The sequence below is a fragment of the Seriola aureovittata genome, chromosome 21, assembly GCF_021018895.1.
Source record: "Seriola aureovittata isolate HTS-2021-v1 ecotype China chromosome 21, ASM2101889v1, whole genome shotgun sequence".
In the NCBI taxonomy this organism is placed as follows: Eukaryota; Metazoa; Chordata; class Actinopteri; order Carangiformes; family Carangidae; genus Seriola; species Seriola aureovittata.
In genome coordinates, this window is record NC_079384.1 from 19,694,141 (window position 1) to 19,716,297 (window position 22,157).

Below are 22,157 nucleotides of genomic sequence, written 5' to 3' on the forward strand. Positions count from 1 at the left end.
ATCTTCTGTATTATCTTCATCATATTTTGTCCCCAGCTTGTAATGTAATAATGAATCAGTCACATGTATGTGGATAAAAACATACATGTATCTAGGAGACATTCGTCTCACATCGTTTAGTCATATGTTGTTTTTTTTGTTTGCGCTCATATGACACATACACACGTGGTCTGTCCCTGATTTTGCTGTAGTGTCAGTCATTGTGGTGTAAACACACACACACACACAGCCTCTGTTTTATTCACAGCAGGCAAACACACTAAGACTCCTCTGTTTACCCGTTATTTAATTGCAACAGCAGTTCCACAATACACCAATTAGTGAGGCAGTGTTGCAGTGCGTGCGTGCGTGCGTGTGTGTGTGTGTGTGTGTGTGTGTGTGTGTGTGTGTGTGTGTGTGTGTGTGTGTGTGGAAACAGAAGTTGTGTATTGCTGCTGTATATTATTATACTCATAGATCTCCCAAAAAGCCGATGACAAATTAGCGTCGGAGACAAATCGGCTCTGAGCGCATCCATTATTCAGCCATTTGCATGATAAACATCCTCCCCAGATTCTTTGACGTTTTCTCCCCAAACCGTTACGCACACACACATTTTAATCACTTTTATTGCTATTGTCGAGTGCTTTTCCAATACAGAGCTGCTTGCCCCCCCCCCCCTGCCAGAGAGATCCACATTTACCAGGACTGCACTGAGAACACGGTCAGACTCTGATCACTCTGATCTTTAATTTTCATCTCTGAGAACAGTATGTGGTGTAAACAAGCCCTCAGAGAGCTCCTCCATCATTACCTGAGCACTGCCCAGCTGTAACACTGACGCTGGATGTCTTTATAATGACAGTGTCCTCTGCTCTGATCAGTGTCCACTCCACAGACTCAGAATCAGAGAGCGTCCAGATGAAGTGGGTTCTGAGTGCAGCAACAAAAACAACCCAATAACCAGAGAGAGATATCAATACTGGACGATTCTGCAGAAACACAGACTTCACTTTTTATAAGATCTGATAAGAGCGTGTTGAACTGTGGTGTGTTCAGGGTCAGGAGAGGTCAGGACTTTATTAGACCGACGCGTTTCAGCTTGTTGCCTTCATCAGGGTCATCTTATAACATATTAAAGATAACATTTAAATAAAACAGATATGTAACAAAAAATACAAAACAGCCAATAATATGTAAACACACACGTATCTGCCCACCAGACTTCTTCAAAAGTGGGTCATGTAACTTCAGGCCAACCGTTGTCTCAGGCTGGTGGGGAAAGTCCAGTACGGGACCATGTTTGGTTCATAGCCTTGTCCCAAAATGTGTCCATTTGATGTGGCATAGCCCCCACCCAAAAAACTTTAAATGTAAATGTAAGTGTGCTATATATGTGAAACAAAGATACAACATAAAAATAAAAATTACAAAAGTCATCATAAAAATACATAAATATGTTAAGGTCAGGGTTTTAGATTTTTTTTAGATTTAACAGAAGTAAACAGTCAGGCTTTATAGGTCCTGATCTGAGTCCTTTAAGACCAGGTATATTTACTGTATCTTCATGTAAAATAAATCTGTATCTGACAAACTGAAATAACAGCTGTAGATACTAAATCTCACACTTTTTATTTCTTTGTTTCTCCTGCTTCAAAACCCTCAAAGTTCCTGAGCTTAAATAGTTGATTTGATATGAATGAAACATCAACTTGAGAATCTGAGCCTGAAACTGATCCCGAATAGAGACATAGCAGCAGCTCCTGGTACAGAACTCACTGAGTTTCTCTTCAGTTGGAATGTTGTATATTACTGACTAGAGACGATTTTTGTTCTTGCTCATCTGTGCAGTGTTATCTCTTCAGATGACTCCTCATGTCATTGCTCAGTCAGATTGTTCTTTACTTTGTGAGTTGAGTACAGAGGAGTGGAGGGATGTCTCTATTTGCAGTGTGTGTGCTGCAGCTCTGACTCTGACTGTGCGTCTCCTTTGAGGCTTTGTGTCCTTTTTTGTCCTCCTTTGATTCATAAGAACCTTTTTCCCGCTGAACGCCGCTCCACCCAGCGTGTCGTCACGTAGCTGAGTGTCTTTGTGGGGTTCTGCAAACACTGCACAGCTTTGTCTCCCAGTGTCACCTGGAGAAAGAAGAAAACACACACTCTCTCACACATACACACACACAGATGATGAGACGCAAACACAAAGAAGCTCCAGCAGCAGCAGCAGCAGCAACAGAGCGTCAATGAGACGTGACGTGGTAATTAGGCTGTAACAGCATGAAAGCATCTAAAGACTGCAGTCTGTTGCAATACAGGGAAGGAGGTGTTCAAACACTTTGTGTATATACACACACACACACACACACACACACACACAGTTAGCAGTGACAGTGAAGGCAGATGCTCCTGATGCAGCTCTGCTGACACAGCGAAAACATCCACATCCTCATCCACTTACACTCCACCTGCTGCTGCTTTTTATTTTTTATTTTTTTTGGCATCTTAATGTCCCCTCTCCTCCTCCTCTTCCTCACCCAATCACCTCAACCAGTAGAGAGAGGAATGACCTCAGAGTTACATTCACACCACGTTGTATAAAGTTGACAGGAAGATGTTAGACACTGAATTATGGATACAAAATCATGCACCTTTTATCGTGACCTTGTGTTTAATAAATCTAATTTTCATTTTCATATGGGATGTATGATGAATCAGTGCCTCAAACAACAGCATTTATAACCTTGGAATGTCCGTCCCTCGATGAGCCTTTAAAACTGAACAATAAAAATTCAAACGAAACACAAACGACGGTAAAATAGAATTAATATATTTTTAGAAATTTAAGTAAAAATAGAAGAACAGGTCAAAATCATTTTCTGGGCTTAATATTTTATATTTTTTCTTAATAAGTGCAGTTCATGATAAATTTAATTCAGACCATCTTTCTGTCCAACACTTTGGTCCAGAACAAAACCATATCCTGAAAAATCCCAGGACGGACTTTCATGTGGTTTAAACATCATGGTCTCCACAGGATGACTCCTGATGAGCCAGTTCTTTTTCATGTTGTATAAAAGCCATGTGGGTAAAAAAAATCTACTTGTCCATCAGTGTCAAGCTACATCTCACGATTATTTTCATTGTCAGTTCATCTGCTAATCCAGTGATTTTGAAGCAGTGCTTTTATTTTGGAGTACCTTCTGCTAGAACTTCCCGCTTTACAGTACAAGAAGACTCCTGATGACTGTCAGCTGTTGTGAGCCATGCCTTTTTATAGAATAATAAAACCAATAATCAGTTAAATTTTAATAGATTGATTATCTATAAAATATCCATTCCATTTATAATGTAAAAGCAGGAAATCTTTGCATTTCAGAAGCTGGAACCTGAAAATTTATGACATTTGTTTGAATGAGTTTCCGTCTTTGTTTCTGTTGACTGACAAATCAATTCATTCATTGATGAATCTACTAATTGTTTCAGCTTCATATAACTGAACTTTTTATCTCAGTAAAAGTTCATCACTTTCAACTACAGGTGACTAAAATTGCAGCTGACTGGTCGGTCTCAAACAAGTCCTTTGTTTCCATAGAAACTAGAACAAAAACCTGGAGAGGTGTTTTCCAGTCTGTAACAAACACCAGCCTGTAAACAAACCATCATCTGTGTGCTTTGTTTTCCCTCCGCCTTTGTCTGCAGGCGAAGAAGAGTCCCTACGCCTTCCTGTGGGACATGGCGGTGCTGGAGTACGCCGCCCTGACGGACGACGACTGCACCATCACCGTGTCAGGAAACAGCATGAGCAGTAAAGGCTACGGCATCGCCATGCAGCACGGCAGCCCCTACAGAGACCTGTTCTCACAGAAGTAAGTGACTCCGCCTTCACCACACAGCGCAGGACGACTCTCTTTTTATTCCAGCAGCTCGCCTGGAGACGGCAGCGTTTTACCTGCCAGTAAGATAACATATATGGTGGCCTGTATTGTTTGCTTGTATTGAATTGGTTTGTAGTGTGTCTGTGGCTGTTTGGTGAGTTTGTTTGTTTTAGGTGAGTTGCATGGTGTGGTGTTGGAGAGTAGGGGGGGGGTAGAGCACAGCCTAATCCGGCGGGGGAGAGCCAGCCCAAAAAGGCACCTCTCCCTGACTCTACCTCCCTCATTGTCTTGGAGAGTGGGGGAGTGGGGGGGTAGAGCACAGCCAAATCCGGCGGGGGAGAGTTTAGCTCAAGAAGGCAACTCTCCTTGACTCTGCCTCCCTCATTCAAAATGACCGCCACTTTTTCCAACTGTTTAGGGGAGTTTGTTTGCTGAATCTGCTAGTGTGTTTTGTCAGAGTTGATGATGGTGTTGTTTGTAGTAGCATTGGCAAGATAAAGAAAATAGTTGTGGTGTGAGGAACAGTGATGGCTGGCATTAGGGGAGTGACTCTGGGACGCCATTGATCACTGTCTGGCCTCCTGGAGGTGTCGTGGGACCAACTAGACGAAACACTGGTGAAAGGAGGTTCCCACCTGATGACCCCAAAGACATGTTAGTTATCACTGCTCATTAGTCTGTATAGCTAAATTAATAGTTATCATAGGACATGTTAAGCTTAGGGAGCTATTCACTGAGTCTGGTCCATTTTCTGTAGCACAAGTTTCTTGTGTTTACCTTAAATGGAGGACCAGGGATGTCACAGGAAAAGTAATAAAACATTTCCTCAATTTCATATTTTAATAGACATTGAAAATAGTAATTGTAACTAGTAACAATTTATAAGTGAAAGATGAATCCATCCAGTTTTATAAAAAACCTGAAGTATTTATTGATGGATTCATCGTTCATTCATAAATTCTTTTTACAATTGCTATTTTTAATAACTACCTCTACACTATGACGTTTTAATGCCATGCCATACTATACTATGACGTCACATACTAGGTTTTGACCAAGTCCTGTTTACTTTCTTAAAAGTGAAAACACTGTGCATGTGATTTTAAGTTCAATCAAACTTTATTTAAGTTACATTTACACACACAGTTCATGCATGAAGTGAATCAGTTGAAGGGCAGACGGAGTTCCTGCTAACGTCTTGGTGCCAGATACCACAGCACACCTTCAGAGTTCTTGTGGAGGTCATGCCTCGACGAGTCAGAGCTGTTTTGGCAGCAAAAGGGACCTACACAATATTACGCAGGTGGTCATAATGTTACGGCTGATTGGTGTACATACAGTCAGCCACACACACATGTATAGTAAGTCATAAAGATGTCATAGAATAACATACATAGATAGATATACTTTATTTCTCCCTGACAGGAAATTCAGGCTGCTACTAATTATAATACTTAATAATGAACAGTAATAGTTCGTAGTCCGGGTCGGGAGCCACTGCCTTTGCCTGAGGTGAAAGTACAAATTTAAAAGTACATGTTTAAAGACAAGCAGCAGCGGTGACACCTTTATAGAAATGAATGGGAAACATATTCTTAGTTTACAGAGAGAATGGAAAGAGACAGTGCTGCTCAGTCATAGCTGTAAACCTGAGGGTGATGTGGCCTGGAGGTCCAGGCAGAGTGATTATTGACTGTTGGGTGTTGAGTGTTGTTGCGTTGATGGACAGTGAGAGAGAGAGAGAAAGGTTAAGATGCAGACAGTGTGGGTCTCTGCTGCAGCTTTTTTTGTGGGGTCAAACAAAGGCTGACGGGGAGTTAATGATGAAGGTCGGAGGCTTTAGTCTGAGTTTGATCCTCTGTGTTGACTTAAGTCGTCATTATCAGCCTGTAAATCCTCTGTGAAGAGTCTGAGCCAATTACAACAGGCTGGTGTTAAATTCCTGTGAAGGAGGGGACACGTTGACGGGAGGAGGAGGAGGTGTGTTGCAGGTGTTGGAAACGTGTGGCTGTTGTAATGGTTTTGAGCGGAGCTGAGACTTGACTTCTGCAGGCAATTTTTACTCTGCATTAAATCAATAACAGTGCTCAACGCTAAAGTCAATTAAGCTCACATGAAACGAGCTTGTGTTTAGCAGCGCCGTTGTGAGGCAAATGAGATTATTCACGGTGTGATGTGTAAACAGAGGGACGTGTGCTAATTACTTATTTGATTTTGCAAGGCAGATGTCTCTACAGAAGCTGCAAATTTTTCAGGAAATTCAATTATCTCCTTGAGTCTGAGTTGAAGATGAAATCAGCGAGCCGCGGAGTGAAACCTCGTCTCCTCTCTCTTTCCCAAACACAAATTGATCCCAGTGCGAGTTTAAGAATGGCGTAGATCATTTAGTAAATCTCCACATTATTACATCATGAATTAACGGTGTGAGGAGTAGCAGCAGCTCTTCAAAATGTGAAAACTTTCTCATCCGTCTCATATTGATCGGCTCCCAGAGAGCAGACAGGAAGTCGGTGGAAAAAGAAACATAATTTAACAAACTTAAACACAGGAAAGTGGAGCCTGAACATTTCTTATCATTTGGGCTAAAAAGTGAAGAAGTATTTTAGACGTTAAAGTTTCCAGTTCACTGCTAAAAGCATGAATAATCAATTCTGAGTTTGGTGAAGCACAGGTTTGTCACAGGGCGTTCCATCGATCAGATTCTCATTAGAGTAGGAAACTATTCATTTTCATTAAAGGTTAAAGTGGCAATAGATGTTGTTCTATAATTATGGCATTGGTGTTGGCACTGCTGTCACAAATGCTGAATGTAACAGAAAAAAATGAAGTTACATTATTTGCAGTTTTTAGAGAGGCCATCACCAGGAAACATGTTCTTTGTTTAGTTTTTCACACAGACACTGAATCATAGTTTGTTTCTGGCTGCTAGCAGTAGCATTAGCAACATGGCTACTCATGCTATCACATTACAGAGCAGAGTGTAAGTTGAAGTAGAAACTGATCTCAGTGCTGAGATAAAGGCAGAGCAAAACACCCGGCTGTGTTAATTACTTGATGATCTAGCACAGTGGTTCCCAACCTATGGGCTGGGGCCCACGAAGGTATTGCAAGTGGGCCATCAAATCACCATCAACAGAAAAAAATTTGGTGAAAAGATCTAATTATTTAAAACTAATGAAAATATAAATAACATTTTTAAATGTTTTCAAATGAAATGATCTTTAAAAACATAAAAAAAATGTTGAAAAGTTCATGTCATTATTTTTTATTCTCGTATTAAGGTCCATCACTGTGATAGGAACTTTTATGTTGTCACTGGCTGCACCGCATCAAATACTTGTTGACTCAGTCTGATTGAACAGATTACATCTATGACAAAGAATCAAAGTTACTGGTTACCAACAGGAGCTAAATCAGCAAAATAAGAGATCGCAATGTTACGGGGTCAGATGTGGGCCATCGTTTTGAGATTTTTGAAGTGGGCCTTGAGTTGGAAGAGGCTGGGAGACACTGATCTAGCAGAAATAAGGAGAATGTTGGTTTGGAGCTCTCTCCATAGTTGGATATTGGGTCCACCAGGATTTGTCCTGGACCGTAAATAAAAAATCCATAAGGTTTTTACTGGGCCTCTCTCTGGTTCCAGCTGGTTCTCTCCATCCAGTGAATGCTCTGACTTCGGTTTCTGTCACTCTCCCTCTTCGCCTTCCTTGCCTCCTTCGACAACGGGGATCTTTTTCTTCTGCCAGTGAGAGTTTCCACGGTTTCCTCTGTCTGCCATATCTTCCACCAGGGGAAATCAAACACTGTCCTCTTTCTGTTTTGGTTGTGCAGTGGCAGGTCTGCTTCCTTTTTGCCATAGATTGAGCCTTACTTTTTCCATGAAGTTTTGTGCCTGGTGGCTGAAAGAATTACAAAGTGAAAGTGAGGCTTTCAGGGAACCAATCTAAACACAGATGGTGTCGTTATTCTACAGCCATTACAGTGTGATCAACATTTACTTCATAATGATAAGTTAAAGAAAAAAACTTGTCTATTGTCATTTTAAAATGGATCTGAGTTTAAAGCTTCACAGGCTGGAGGAACTTGTGCCCCCCCAGGTGTAAATGGTTGTGTGATTTGGTGTGTGGAATGAGAAGCAGTGGGGCTCAGAGACCTGAGGATCCTGGAAGTCTCTGAACTCTCTGTCCAAAGTTGAGAGAGGAGCAGCTCACAGTTAGAGCTCAGAGAAGATGTTTGATGTGTGGCGCACACGGTCGCCGACTCGTCAACACATGAACCGCCACCTGACTCTGTGAGGGAGAAAAAAAAAACACATACACAAACAGTGATTGTGAGGTTTGAGGCCGACAACAGCAGCACTAATAGAGATGTTAACATAAAGCATTAGCTGCTGCACCGCTGAGCTGCGGCACATTATCACCAGAGCAGCCGTGCTGAGGGGAGCGGGCTCTCTGGGATGTGTTTGTGCGCCTCGTTGCTGCGTGGGAGGGACGCCTGGGGCCCGAGAGCAACTCCACATCCAAAATGTCATTTACACCTCCTCCAGCCCTGCATTTATCTGACTCTCACTCCTGTCCTGTCAGCTTCCATCTGCATCTCTCCTTCATCCTCTCTCTCTCCAGCTCTCTGAGCTCCTCTCTCTCTCTCTTGTCGGGAAAATCCCATTTGTCAGAGCTGCTCTTTAAAGCTTTGAGATGGTCCGCTTTGTAAGTGATGAGAGACCAGATCAGATCACCTGAGTGGAGGACTGGGCTCCAGCAGTACAGACATGGACAGTCAGAGTGTGAGGACACTTCTGTTGTAGCTTTGTACTCAACAAACTGAATGAGCATCTGTCACTTTAAAGGTACAGGAGGATGTTCACATGTGAACAGTGCAGCACCTTCTTACCATCTGTGTGGTCTGGACAAAAAGGGCTGAACATTGAACACAGTTCATCTGATGTGGATTTAAACGCCCTTAAATTAAAAGAGGTTATGACTCACATGCCACGTGTCTTGCAGGTTGTTTGACCTCAGATACGACCCACAGGAGCGTTTCCTCTCCCCCCACAGCAGCAGGAGATCACACTGTAATAAACTGTAGAAAAACTGCTGGTAAAGGTTTATAAAGTTATAGGAGTGATCATAGTTTGGGTTAAACAAGTACTTTGTTAAGGTTGGAGGACTTTTTTGTCATGGTTACAAAAGGTCAAAGGACTCAAGGTCATGGTTCTAGGATGATTGTGGTAAACTGGAAACAAACAGGCTCTCTCTTAAAGTCCAGTGCTTTGTGAAGGTGTCCATCCTGACCTCCCCCTACATGGACTTTGTTGCTCTATAACCTGACTTCCTGAGTCAGAGCCCAGAGGATTGGTCAGCTTGCCAGCAACTACCATGGCAACGACACTCTGCATGTCTTATGTAAACAAACAGTTGTGGCGGCTTTGGTTCTGCCTTATCGTTTGAGCAAGAGCCTGATCCTGAACCGGAAAAAAGGACTGACCCGATCCGCCTTCACAAGCTGGACTGGAGTGGAAAACAAGCGTACCCACTGTCAGGCAGCCAGAAGGAGGGAAGAGGCAGAAATATGGAGGGTTCTGCAAATCAAGATGCTAGACAGTCTGCAAAGACTTCAGATGACAATATTCATCACTTGGAATATGTTTATGAGAAACCCTTTTGATTTTTAATGTGTGGACACTTCCGGAATAAAGGAATATAAATAATGGGGGAACAGACAGACAGTTACAGGTAGGGAGTCTCCACCACTTCGCCTCCTGCTGGTTTAAGATGCCAGTAAATCTGAATGAATTAAAGTGCAATTAGTGGGCATAGTTATTGCGCAATGAACTGAGTGGTTAAATTATGGATAATATATCTGAGCTAACAAAGTATAGCATGTCAATATTGACAAACGTTTAAGCATTTATATCTTTGCTACGCTGCTTTTCACTAACGTGATCGGGTAACAGATCCACAATGATAAAGCAGACTGACAGGCTGTGAGCCTGAGTCCCCTGTTCGGCTACGTTAAGTGTGAATTATAGAAATAGCCGTTGTGAAAATGAAACATCTGTGCGTGGTTTCTGAAGCAGTCCTCCTTGAATTGCAGGCTCACACTATAATGTTTGGGGTGGTGGAGAACCGTGGAAATAATAAAGCAGATTTCTGTAGGCAGTTGAGAACATGCTGTCTTTTCGGCATTGCTACAAAACTAAAGAAAACTCTTCATTATAAGTGCTGTACCTTGTGTGGGGGCGTGCCAAGCTTGCAGGGGGTGTCCAGCACCAAGAGATGTATTGACATCAATAGGACCAGGAAGCACTTTCTGGACTGAGCCACCAATAACTCTCTATAATGTACAGTACAAATGTCATGTGATTATTTGACTTTAAACTCATTCCTTAAAGCTGTAAAATCATACATTATCCTCATCTTCACCGGTCACAACAAACGTCTTAGTATTAACAGACACAAAATCATGATAAGCCATGAAGAATCTATAATCAATTTGCCACTGCACAGCGTCTTTGACCTTTAATTATCTCCTTTTAAAATGTAAATGTTGTGCATTTAGACAAAGCACTGAGAATTGTTTCATAAAGAGACATAACAAACCAGTAGCTGCTGACTGAACTGGAGGATTTTTTGTGCCGTTTAGAAAAAGAAACAGACTCTCTGGTGTATCGTGCTGTTCTCTGACTGTTGTAACCTCCCTCAGCTCTTTAAGTTTCCTCTCTGGTGTCATCTGGTTCATTGTTGAACTGTGGGACTGTTTCACGGCCTCTCCCCCTTTTCCTTCTCCTCTCTCTGCACCTCACACTTCCTCCTTAATTAAGCAGTCCTGTGTTTATTCAGGGATTAATTTTTGCCAGTGAATGAAGACAAAACCAGTAGTTATTAACGAAGCTCCTGCACTGGGCCGGGCCCGGTTCAGCCGGCGTCCACCGGCCCGAGGTGTTCTTGCCGCAGTGCGCGGCACGGCGCTCAGGGATGAGCAGAAATAATGTGGCTGGGTGTTAAATTGAGGGCAGAGCTATTGTTCAGCTGGAAAACCATTATCTCCACATTTCCAACCATCATTTTAATACCTCGTCCCAACACTGCTGTATTACCTCCATTTGATAATCCTGCCATTAATAACCTTTGCAGACTGTGTTGCTTCTGCTGCTGATTTGTGCTGTAAAACTATTTTGTCCTCGGGGTGTTTCGAGGGGGGGTTAGATGGAAACCGTGGTGCACTGACCTTCAACATGTTCATGCTGAGTTGAGCAGATTAAATATAGCAAATTGGGCTGTGATTTCACTGCAGCTAAAAGCAGATTGTACTTCAGTGGTTGTGACAGAGTTTGCTTAATTAACTCCACGACACGACGAGAGCACTGGGCCGGCTGCAGCGCCGTGTCCATCACTAACTAATGGCTCCATGTACAGGAAGTGTGACAGTGTTTCAGGTCACACATGAGACGACGCTGTTGCCTCGGTCCATGTGTCGGAGAGCTTTTAATATGCGTCCCCCAGGAACATTTTACTTAACACTAGATGGATGTTTTCCCACATGTGAGCATCCTATAAATTTTTTTTTTTTTTTTTTTTTTAAATCACATCTGTCCAGATGTCTTACTGTTTCCTGCTCATCTCCATATCTGCTGTCACTTGCACATAGACTGGCTCCAGACGTCTGAATCACTGCCCATATCTATGATTATAACTGATCCAGGGCCAGATGTAGAGACTAAGTGTATGCACAAAAACCACACGCACCATATCCTGCACTTTTTATTAAAGTGGATTTGTATTTGTGCATCTCACTCATACTTCAGGGTTTTCTGGAGCCAGTTGTGGAGGAGATTAAATATAAGATGTAATTGTATGGTAAAAAACATTGTTAAGATTTGTTGCCAATTTTCCTGATTGTGTTATTATTTAAATCTTCACTGTGACACTTTGTCACTTAAAATCAGGCTGATTAATGTCACCAGTTTGACTGATGGGCTTTATTATTGTCTTAACAGTGGAGCTGTTATTTCCCCTGTCGATGATCTTTAATTTTATCCTTTGTGAAAGTTTCACTATAATATTATCATTGATCATCTCTCAGACGGTTAATTATGATGATTGAGATATCACAGTAACGATGCTCTACAGGTAGGTGTGATTAATTAATAGTGCGGTGCTATAAATACCCACAGCCGTGTGGAACAGTCAAATGTGCTGACAGCTGTTCTGACAAAGCTGGAGAACCTCACAGCTGTGACACAGTCGGTAAAACTGCACTTCCTTTTAGTTCCTCACACTGACAGGTCTAATGAGAGACACACACTGATGTTTAAAGGTGTTTCTGTGGGAGTGGGAACAAAGCCTGTGCATGTGAACCCACCTCCACAACAACTGAGGGTAATGAAAAAGAATCAGACTTTGTAAACCTGATGTATTTCTCAAAACTTCAGTATTAAAAATAAGTTTTGTTTTTATTTGTCCAGGTTTAAAGGAACAGATATGTTGTGAATAATCCCCAGAACGGTGGTTACACTTAATTTCACGGCTTGCTCATTTTCTAATGATTTCGTGGGAGCTATTTAACTTAATATTAATTCTTATTTAAATCAATCTTATTCAGATCATTATTTAACCTGTGACCAGTGAAATCAAAATTCATTGCACTTCAGTTGTATCGGGGGGAAATAAAACCAGCTCTATATACATGGAGAGATGTTATTGAGGGAAGTCAAATAAATATGACTGTGTCCACAATTATTCACGATACAGGATTCGATGTTTAGTCTGACATCCTGTGAACTGAAGCTGCATTAGTGGCTGCAGGAGCAGTTATTATTACAGTATTAAGTCGACTTACGACAACCTGCACAGCTGTGTCCAGCTCCTCGACCCTTGTGGCTTTTTATCTGTCGTTATTTTTAATGGATGTAGCAAAGTAATAATGTAGGAATGACGCCCTCACGCTTCTTCACCTGCTTACAGAGCTCTCATTGGTTGATTGTTTCACTAACTGCTGAGAGCAGCTGAGTACCAGAACCATTTGTATCAGATCAGAGATGTGGGCCATTCAAAAGCCTAAAACAAGCAGAAACAATCCCATAATGCAATGGGAAAAGTAGTGTACAATTGATCGCTAACAGATAGTTAAAGTCTGGAGGATGCAAAAAATGAATGAAACTACCATCTGACCCACTGCGTGGTCCAATACACAGAGGTGAGCCCACACTCTGAGGGGCAACAAGCAAAGAAGCCCATTGCAGACAGTCAGCTGACTAGCTAGCTAGCTACAGCACACATCATCAGGGGCCCCATTAAGGGGTTTTGGGGCAGCAGCAGTGCACTGTATAGTGTCTTAATGAGAGGTTTAAGAGGGTGTATAGTTGTCATTACAAAATGTGACAATATGAGGGGCCATCAGGGGCCTCAAACATTTGCGTGATTTGCCTTTCCTCACCACTGGCTTTACAAAGAAGTCTCAGTAGAGTGAGTGGTGAATAATTTAACACAGCATATTGTTGGATCTGGTAGGGACGCGTTTGGTTATTTAGTATGATTTATTTTCATGTCTAAAAATCATAAATTATTTACTAAGAAATGATTAATGATCATTATTAAAGTTATTCATATTAATTAATTAATAATATGGGGCACCACCGTCACTAACCAAACCAGGTTGCAGTCTCACGACCTAAATAGTTCATTTAAAGTAGCTGACCTCCTGGGGTCAATGACTGCAAGAGACTAAACAAGGTCACGTTGGCGCTCTGACTCTCTCAGTCAGCCACAGGTCACAATAAGCATGCACCATAATGACTAAAGACTTCTCTTTAACTACAATAATGTTCACAATCATCAATAAACTTAAGCACAGTCCAGATTAATAACACTATTCTACCAATCATCCAACTAACTAAGCACACAGAAAACACAGCAATACAGAAAACATTCAGATGGGGGGTGTGTGTGTGTATACGTGATCTGAAAGATGACGTCACGTGAGCCAAAATGGCGGAAGGGGTTTGTCTTGGCTAGACAACAAGCAGCACCGACTAGCGGTTGGAGCTCTTGTGCTCACCCAACTTAAAATCCTCCCCTCCACCCTTGAACCTGCAATCCTGATGTTTCTCACCGAGATTGTTTAGTGTTAAACTACTGCAGTTTATCTACAGCTGAACACCTAACTTTAAATTGAAGTGTTGAACCGAGAGATATCAGCCATCATTTCACACCATCAAGAAAAATAATCATCAGACAGGGAGAGAAAATCACAAGCAGCACATCTGCTGTTTGGACAATTCCTGACAAATCAATCCAGCTGTCATTCTGAAAAGATGAAGCCACCAATTCTCACCTGTATTCAACCTCTGAAATAAAACGCTTCAATATACTCTCCTCCAGCAGCAGCAGCACAAGATCACAACTGATGCATGATGAGTGAAATCTGTTATGTTTCATTCAATAGTCTCTAATTCCCCTGGAAAAGTCACTGACTAAGGCTCTGAGCTCCTTCCCTCCTCTATAGCATTGATTAGCACCATTTAACATGTCACGTAATGCCTATAATGACACTTTTCAATAACAGAATCACTGCTGTGAAGTCAAGTCGCTTCATACAGAGGTATTGTTGAGGCCCATTGTGGGATTTTTTACATGTTAAAATCCAGCCTTCACTGAACTGTCAGTTCTTGTTCTTGTCTCAAATGGATTTAATGAAGGACACTTTGTGTCAGACCAAAGTTCACTGCTGCTGAATATGACAAACACCCTCTTTAACATCCAGTGGAAGTTGTCTCTGGTGTTAAGCTGCTGCCAGGAACGTTAGTGTGTTGACTTGGTTCATCTGTGATCAGATTTATGTCACAGTTTATATCAGATTAATGTCCCTTGTTTGCAATTAAACAAAAGTCCATGTTACTGCAGGCGGTGGTGATGTATGCAAGAACATTAAAATATAATGGGAATTTAACATTTAAAGGTGACTTACAGTTTCTGGCCACTAGTGATGCTATGGAGCTGGTCTGTTTTATTTGAATGACTTATCTATTTGTATTTTAATTCATAAGATATATTTTTTTAATTTATTTTTTTGTTTGTTTTAATTGATTATACTGAGTATCACTGTTTTGTGTTTTGTTTTAAACATTTGCTTCATGTATTTACATTGAGATATTTAAGGACCTGGTCACATGACTCATCTTCAGGGTTATATCTTTTCTCATATTGTCACATATGTGAAGCTGCAGTATTAAGCTCTTAAAAGACTGTACAAATATGACTATTTAAGCTCTCCACTGCAGTAAGAAAAAGGGTTATGAGGCAGAAAAGTGACAGCAGATATGAAAATGAAGCAGCTTCATATCTGGATTGAAATCAGAATTCACTTGCCTGAGGGCCTGAGGATCTGAGGACTGCAGGAGAGATTGACTCTGGATGCTTTCAGGTCAGAGAGATGAGTTAATGGTCTCCTTGTGACTGAGCTGTTTATCTCGTCTCTTCTAGGATCCTGGAGCTGCAGGAGAAAGGCGACCTGGACATCATGAAGCAGAAGTGGTGGCCTCGCACGGGCCGCTGCGACCTCAACAGCCACGCCGGCGCCCACCCGGACGGCCGCTCCCTCAAGCTGCACAGCTTCGCCGGCGTCTTCTGCATCCTGGCCGCCGGCCTGCTGCTGGCCTGCCTGGTGGCCGGGCTGGAGGCTTGGTGGAACAGCAACCGCTGCCGCCAGGAGCAGCCCAAAGAGGTGACCGAGCACAGGGCCCGGCGGACGGGCCAGTGGGGGGAGGACACTGCCACACTCTACTTTAAGGATCCAGCCGCAGACGCGAGCCCCGACTTAGTGGAGCTCCAGTACACCCAGCTGTAGAGGAGAGAGGGTTAGGAACTAGAGTTAGAGCTGGAGAGCTGGGGGACAGAGGGTGGTGAGGCAGGACAGAGTAGGTAGATGTGCTCTGTGCCACATCAGCCCAGGCCACTGATTGAAATCAAATTTGGTCTCTTATTATTACCCCCCTTCCATTTTTTCTTTTATCCGTCCATCGCTTCCACCCACCTCGTCCTACACTGACAGAGCTCATGTGTTTTTGTATGAAACCACACGACGCACACAGCGCACTCCACTCGACCATCACCTTTACTAATCCGCCCATGAACCACCCGGGAGCCGTTTTCTTGGCCTTGACGCAAACACTCGAGGCCTTACGAGCAAACAGTTTGGAATGAGCCCAGCAAGTCGGGATCTGGCTATTGGCATGTCCTGCATGTTTCCCAGCAAAACCCTCCTCTACAACAGCTGAGTGCACCCGCAGACTTTAATGATTAATTCCCACAGCGCCGGCTCCGTAACCATTCAAGTGCTTGGTATTGAATTATTGTTATAAACTCATTTTCTACAGTGAAGCTTTGGTAATTTCCTGCACCCAAGGGTTCTGCAAAGAGATTATAATTAGCAGGCGGGAGAGAGACGGATAACAGACACACTTTCTTAACACTTTTGGACATTTTCCATTTCAGTGTGAAATCCTTATGAGACATCAAGAGACACAAAGAGTCATTTATCATGTCCAAGAGAACTTAAAGTGCAGCTCACCCTGGGTTCAAACATTCACAGTGACATTATCACAGTGGGTCACAATCATCTGCTGTTGTTGCTAATAGATACTCCAGCTTTACTGAATAAAAACCATACAGCATCCGATTACTCGATCACTCTCTGAATGTTACACACACCTCTGTAACTCCTCAGCTAACAGCTCCACCTTCACAGGGTTAACAGAGAAGCAGCGGATTAAACATTCATGCTCTCTAATAAATGTTAATAAGCACTGACAACAACATCTGCACTAAACTGATGTTTTTAGTGCAGATAAATCAACTCCTATAATTATATTTTACTGATTTATCACCGAGTTGTTAGGGAGAGTTGTTACACCTCAGAGGAAGACACTGTTTAACTGATCTGGGGTCAGGTTGTGTCTCAGTATTAGACTAAATACTCATTTAACCAGGTTTAAGGTGTGTGGAGAACTTGTTTCAATAAGAGTATGGAAACATGTTGACAAGTGATTTGGCTTAGCTAAGATAATTTCAACTCATATTCACTCCTAATTAATTAATTTGTAAAATGTGACATGAACCGTCAGAAAGTCCTGCATTTCATTCATGTATGTGCATTATAAAATAACTTATATATATATATATAATCTGTGATTTACAGGCGTACTCACTTTAAATGTAAATAGACTGTATATATATATATTTTATTTCTTACTTTCTCCTGAGACTGATGAGACCTAAATTTCATTGACATTGACATTTTTTCATTATTCCCTGGTTTATTCTGAACAATATAATTAAGCCTAAAGTCAATTAGATAATAGAATCAGCAGTTGGTGACATTTATTTCAGACAGAGTGACATTGAGTTGGTCAGGTTCCTGTAGCTGGTTCCATTTTGGATCTGAAGTGAACCTTTTATCTTGTAAACAGCGCAGTGTGCATGTTACTGTAACAGTGTTTAGCTTGGAACTGAGACATAGACTCAACATTTACTTCTCCAAAGATTCATTAAGCTCCGCTTCAACACAAACTGACCTCAGACCTGCCTCCACACAACAACATTCACCTGCCGTGCCAAACACAGACACACACTGTGAATGTGACCAGGATTCAGGATTTAGTCATGTGACAGGAGACAAACTGACAGAGCAGCTATGATGTGGATCCATAAACTAAAGTGTGAGCAGACAGTTCACGTTGGGTGAGTCGCCCTGTAGCAATAAGATTTGTCCCGTCCAGTCCATAACTCCTGGTTCTATCACTGTTTCACGTCTTATTGCAAATTATATGTCAATGTGGACACCCGTGTTATCTATCTCCTCTCCTTCTCTCCATCTATCCTCTTCATTTTTATTTACACTTGACTGTCTATGATCTCGTGCAGGTTACTAAGGATTACAGACTGGCAAGGGTTTCTGGTCCATTGACATATAATGACATTACAACTGCTTCATCGGAGGGGAGGAGGGACATTTGGACAGACAGAGAGAGAGGCTGGGATGAAGCAGAAGCTATTGACACAGGTCAGAATAGACCTCCTATACAACTATCAAAATAAAGACACACAAAAAAAAAAAAAAACATCTGTGCCTTCGCCAAGGTCCTTCTGTTTGTTTGATTCATTTCTAAATTTATAACAGAGCAAAAAGTTTCCTCATGCTGGTTTTTCTGTGGCGCAAGTTCTGGAAATAATTCTTTAATTTGTTCTCCATAGATAAATGTATGCAATGTCCTATGAGTGATAATGGTGATACACATCTTATCTCCAGAAAACATTACGACTAATGTCATCTACTCATTTTTATTCCATTACAACCATAAACTAAACTAGTGATCACATGCCAAAGTTTTATTTTTGTCCCTTCAAACTAAAACTTTTTAACAGGTGGTGTTTTACTTCACAACTTCAATCAGAAGTTTTGTTTGTCAAAATTTCTGGCTCATTGAATCGTCCTCTGATAAACTGCCAAAGCTAAATATCAGTTTCTTTATCAGAGAATTAAGCAGTAAATAATTTCCAGAACCAGACGTTTCAGCTTTAGACAAAGGAGGAAAAAAACTGGCCCGAAATGACTTTAGTTTGATGTTAATTGCAGTTTGTGAACGACACAATATTTCAAGTTGTAACTGATGCCTGGACCTGGCTGCTCCGTCACATTCACACATAACACCGTCAGTAGAAACACTCCTGGTTCTTCTAGTGCCTTTCTGTTTTATATTTTGGACATCTTTAACTGTGTGAACGCATTTCATTAAGGGCTGACCGCTAACCTCACCTTTACCTGTCCTAGGCCTGTTGAACAACCAGCTCAGTGCCTTTCAATACACACCAAATGTAAACTAAAGGTACTTCATTGAGATATGTGCTAGTATTATCTCTGAATACCAGTATTCTTCTATTCATAGAGTAAAAACGGCGTCAGTGAACTCAGACTTACACAGTGCTAGTCAGGAGTTTCTGATATATGATCAGAGAAGTTGCAGCAAAGTTATCCAAACAAATCTGAGTGTACAAATATTTCTCATTGGCAGAGTTGCTCTCGAAGCAGAAATCAGAGTGTGATCGTTTTGTAATACAATCCACAATAGATTGGGCTTAGATTTGTATAAATGGCAAATTAGCTTTGCAGAGCCAGAGAAGAAAAGCATCCAATCAACTGGAAACTGAATCAAGAGGAGTATGAGGAGAATTCAGATGTGTTGTGACCTGCTGCCTTCACGAACTTGCAAAAGATCTTAAACTGTTAAAATCAAACTGCACGGCCTTATCTGCACCACAGGTTCATCCAGAAATGGATTCAGTGGATAATTTCATCTCAACATGCAGGACGACCTAATGTTGATGTGTGACTGACTGAGTAGTGATTAACATGATTAACAGCATATCGAGCTGGTACAAACCACAATGACAGACACAGAAAATGAAGCTAACGGCTAAGCTAACAGCAGCGTTGCCACCACTTTGCCTCAGACTTAAATATCTCAGCAACTGTCAGGTGGATTGACATGAAATTAGTTTCAGACGTTCATGTTCCCCTTAGGATGAACTGTAATAATTCCGCTAACTTTCATCTAGTGCCATCATCAGGCCACATTTTAATTAGTCCAATACTTTATGACCAAGTACCTGCAAAACTAATGACATCACACTCAGCCTCAGGCTACATCCTCACTAACACGTTTGTTTTATAATGCCGTTTTGGCCTGACGACAAGCTAGAACTGTTACTTGTTACACTTGAAAGGAACACAAGATTAAGGCGTCATGGCAGAAAACAGACTTGGAAATTGTTGTTTTCATCCAGAGTCATGTGATAGGAGGACTACGAATCAGAGAAGGTTGTGACTGATAGGAGCCAATCAAAGAGCGGTAGTCTGTGTCATTGTTTCCAAACGTCTCAGTTTCTGCCCATCTAGACTAAAATTCATGGCAAAAGTGATGTGTTTTAAAACTAAAAGGTATTAGTGTGGATGTAGCCTCAGTACTGTGCAGAAAATGTGCTGACGTTAGCATTTAGCTCAGAGTATCACTGTGCTTCTGACTGCAGCTGTAATGATGCTGGGAGCTACGCAGGCTAACTGACTAGCTTTATAGTATCACCAGTGGCCTTCTTTCCAGGTTAAAACCAAAACTAGACTGTATTGCTATGTAAGGACCAGCTTCAGTCACTAATGTGCAAGGCGACGACTGCCACTGAGAAATGACCAGTTTACACAGTTGAAGTCAGCATCATCATCATCAGTGGTCACAGGGAGGATACATGTCCTGTTCAGGCAAGGTCACTGCTCATGAGACTTTAACTGCCACTCGTGTCCCAGTGAGAGACGCTGACATCAAACGCCTCTGTGCTAAAAGGCTTTAAATGTTTCAGAGAGCCACTTGAATCATAATGAAGTAGAAACAACTAGAAACTGTTCTTATCACACTCGAGCAAAGCCCACTCCACAGTTGCAGTATTTGCAAAGTAGCAGGAGAGAGTGATTTACGCCCCCCGCCCACCCCCACCCCCCCACTGGGAGCACTCATTAAAAGAGCTGTTTGTTTTCAAAATTAATAGAGGCTTTCATACGGCTGTTGTTTTCTTCCCCTCCACTTACATCACTGGTCTGTCTTTAACGACCGGCTGAGGTTTAATCCCAGCCATTTATTTATTTAGGCGAGCTGCCAGTTTGACACCACTGAAAACATATTTTAATGAGGTGCCAGTCCGCTGAAACAATAACCTGTGCTGAGATGTTTTAATTGGCTTTGAGAACAGCTCTCTGAGACTGGAGAGGGATCATTCAGAGCCTCTGGGTAAACACACTTTGTGTTTACATGTTCCTTTAAGGTCTGAACAGAGGAGGAAGCTCTCAGGCTGTGTTAGCTGTTAGCATCACAGGCACGTGTCCCAGGAAGTGCTCTCACTACCGCTCTACCTCAATATGAATCAACACTGAAGGCATTTTCATCTTAAGAGCAAACGCTTTGCTCATGATAACTGCCTCACATATAAACTTCTACTAAATCGAGCAATATAATAATATATGTTTTTAAATGAATGAAAACATTCAAAAAGGAAAAGATACAACAGTTGGATGAAGTAAAGTTATAATCCTTAAAATTTCAGTCCTGTGGGATTTGGCGACACCTGTGGTGACTGGTGGTAACAGCAGGGGCAGTTAAACACCACAGATCTCAGAGTTACAGCTTCTTTACAACAGGAGGAACAAGTAGTCTTGCCTAGTGGTTTTACACATTTTCAGAGAGCAGTAGCAGTCAGGGCTAACCTACGGTTCCTTCACAATAAAATCCACCCCATGTTTCACCAGTGCAACGCTTTCAATGTGAAGCAGTAGCTGTAGAAAATGATGGGTTTGAATTAGATGTTAATCAGTACATATATATCAGTGGATTTTAAATTACAAACCTTTATATTCAAATACACACAGGCATCATTTCCTTTGGATCCCTCGGGATTCGCTGTGTGGTGATTAAAATCCTGCTCGGGAAAATCAAACTCATCAGAAATGTAGTTTGATATAATGAAAATCTTAAGGATTATAACTTTAACATGTAAAAGAAAAATCCAAATCAACGCAGAGTTTTCTGTAGTTGTATCTTCGGGGGTGGGGCAGGGCGGGGTGGGGTGGGGGTTGCACGACTTCAGCATTAGTAAAATCCTGATAACACTGCAACATGAGTGAATATGTGTGTGGTATTAATATACAGTGTAACTGTGTCGTGTGCATTGTTGTGAATATCACTTGTGTCACTGTGACGAGTTACTGTGACTAATATCATTGTACCTGAGTTAAAGTGAACACAATGCTGGAGCCAAGTTCAGGGACGCTCACTGACGCTGTGTTCGTTGTAAAGTGACTGGCTGCACTGACACACAGACACTCTCACAATCACACACACAGACATGTCGAGAATCTGGATCCAGAGCCAGAGCCTCACTTGATATGCGAGTCACGCCTCCCGTCTCTCTCTTTACCCCTTGTCCTCTACCTTCCCATGACCCAGTGTACTGAAGCAGACCTGCGGTTCAACAGGGAAACACTCAAGTGTCTATTAATGCCTAACAAGTATGCACAGCTGCAGTCGGCAAGAGATGCAGCGTCAGCCGATGCTTTGATTAAATTGGTCTGATAGGAAACCAATTCTCCGATCCTCTGGCACAGAGTGTACCAGCTCCAAGGGCAGCGAGGAAAAAAAACATACACCGCAGAGAGGAGGGAAAACACAGCTGAACATGTTTTCAGTTTCAGTTGAGTATTCTGGAG

The 22,157-nt window shown here is 41.9% G+C and overlaps 1 protein-coding gene and 1 long non-coding RNA gene across 4 annotated transcripts in view; one reads left to right on the plus strand and one right to left on the minus strand.

Moving 5' to 3' along the window:
* Window positions 1-22,157, plus strand: part of grid1b (glutamate receptor, ionotropic, delta 1b) — a 522,039-nt gene that overhangs the window by 493,693 nt on the left and 6,189 nt on the right. The window contains exons 15-17 of one of the 3 annotated variants that reach the window (XM_056365959.1): window positions 3,679-3,845; window positions 15,335-15,575; window positions 17,774-21,464. In XM_056365959.1, the coding sequence (XP_056221934.1) occupies window positions 3,679-3,845; window positions 15,335-15,575; window positions 17,774-17,947 (582 nt within the window). In that variant the 3' untranslated portion in view covers window positions 17,948-21,464. Of the gene's footprint in view, window positions 1-3,678; window positions 3,846-15,334; window positions 15,576-17,773; window positions 21,465-22,157 lie in introns of those variants that run through there. The other 2 variants (XM_056365957.1, XM_056365958.1) reach the window with 2 other exon arrangements.
* LOC130162275 (uncharacterized) overlaps window positions 15,609-22,157 on the minus strand; it is a 156,926-nt gene continuing 150,377 nt past the window's right edge. Inside the window, exon 3 of the long non-coding RNA XR_008826261.1 lies at window positions 15,609-15,692. This is a non-coding gene — a long non-coding RNA (uncharacterized LOC130162275). The remainder of the gene's footprint in view (window positions 15,693-22,157) is intronic.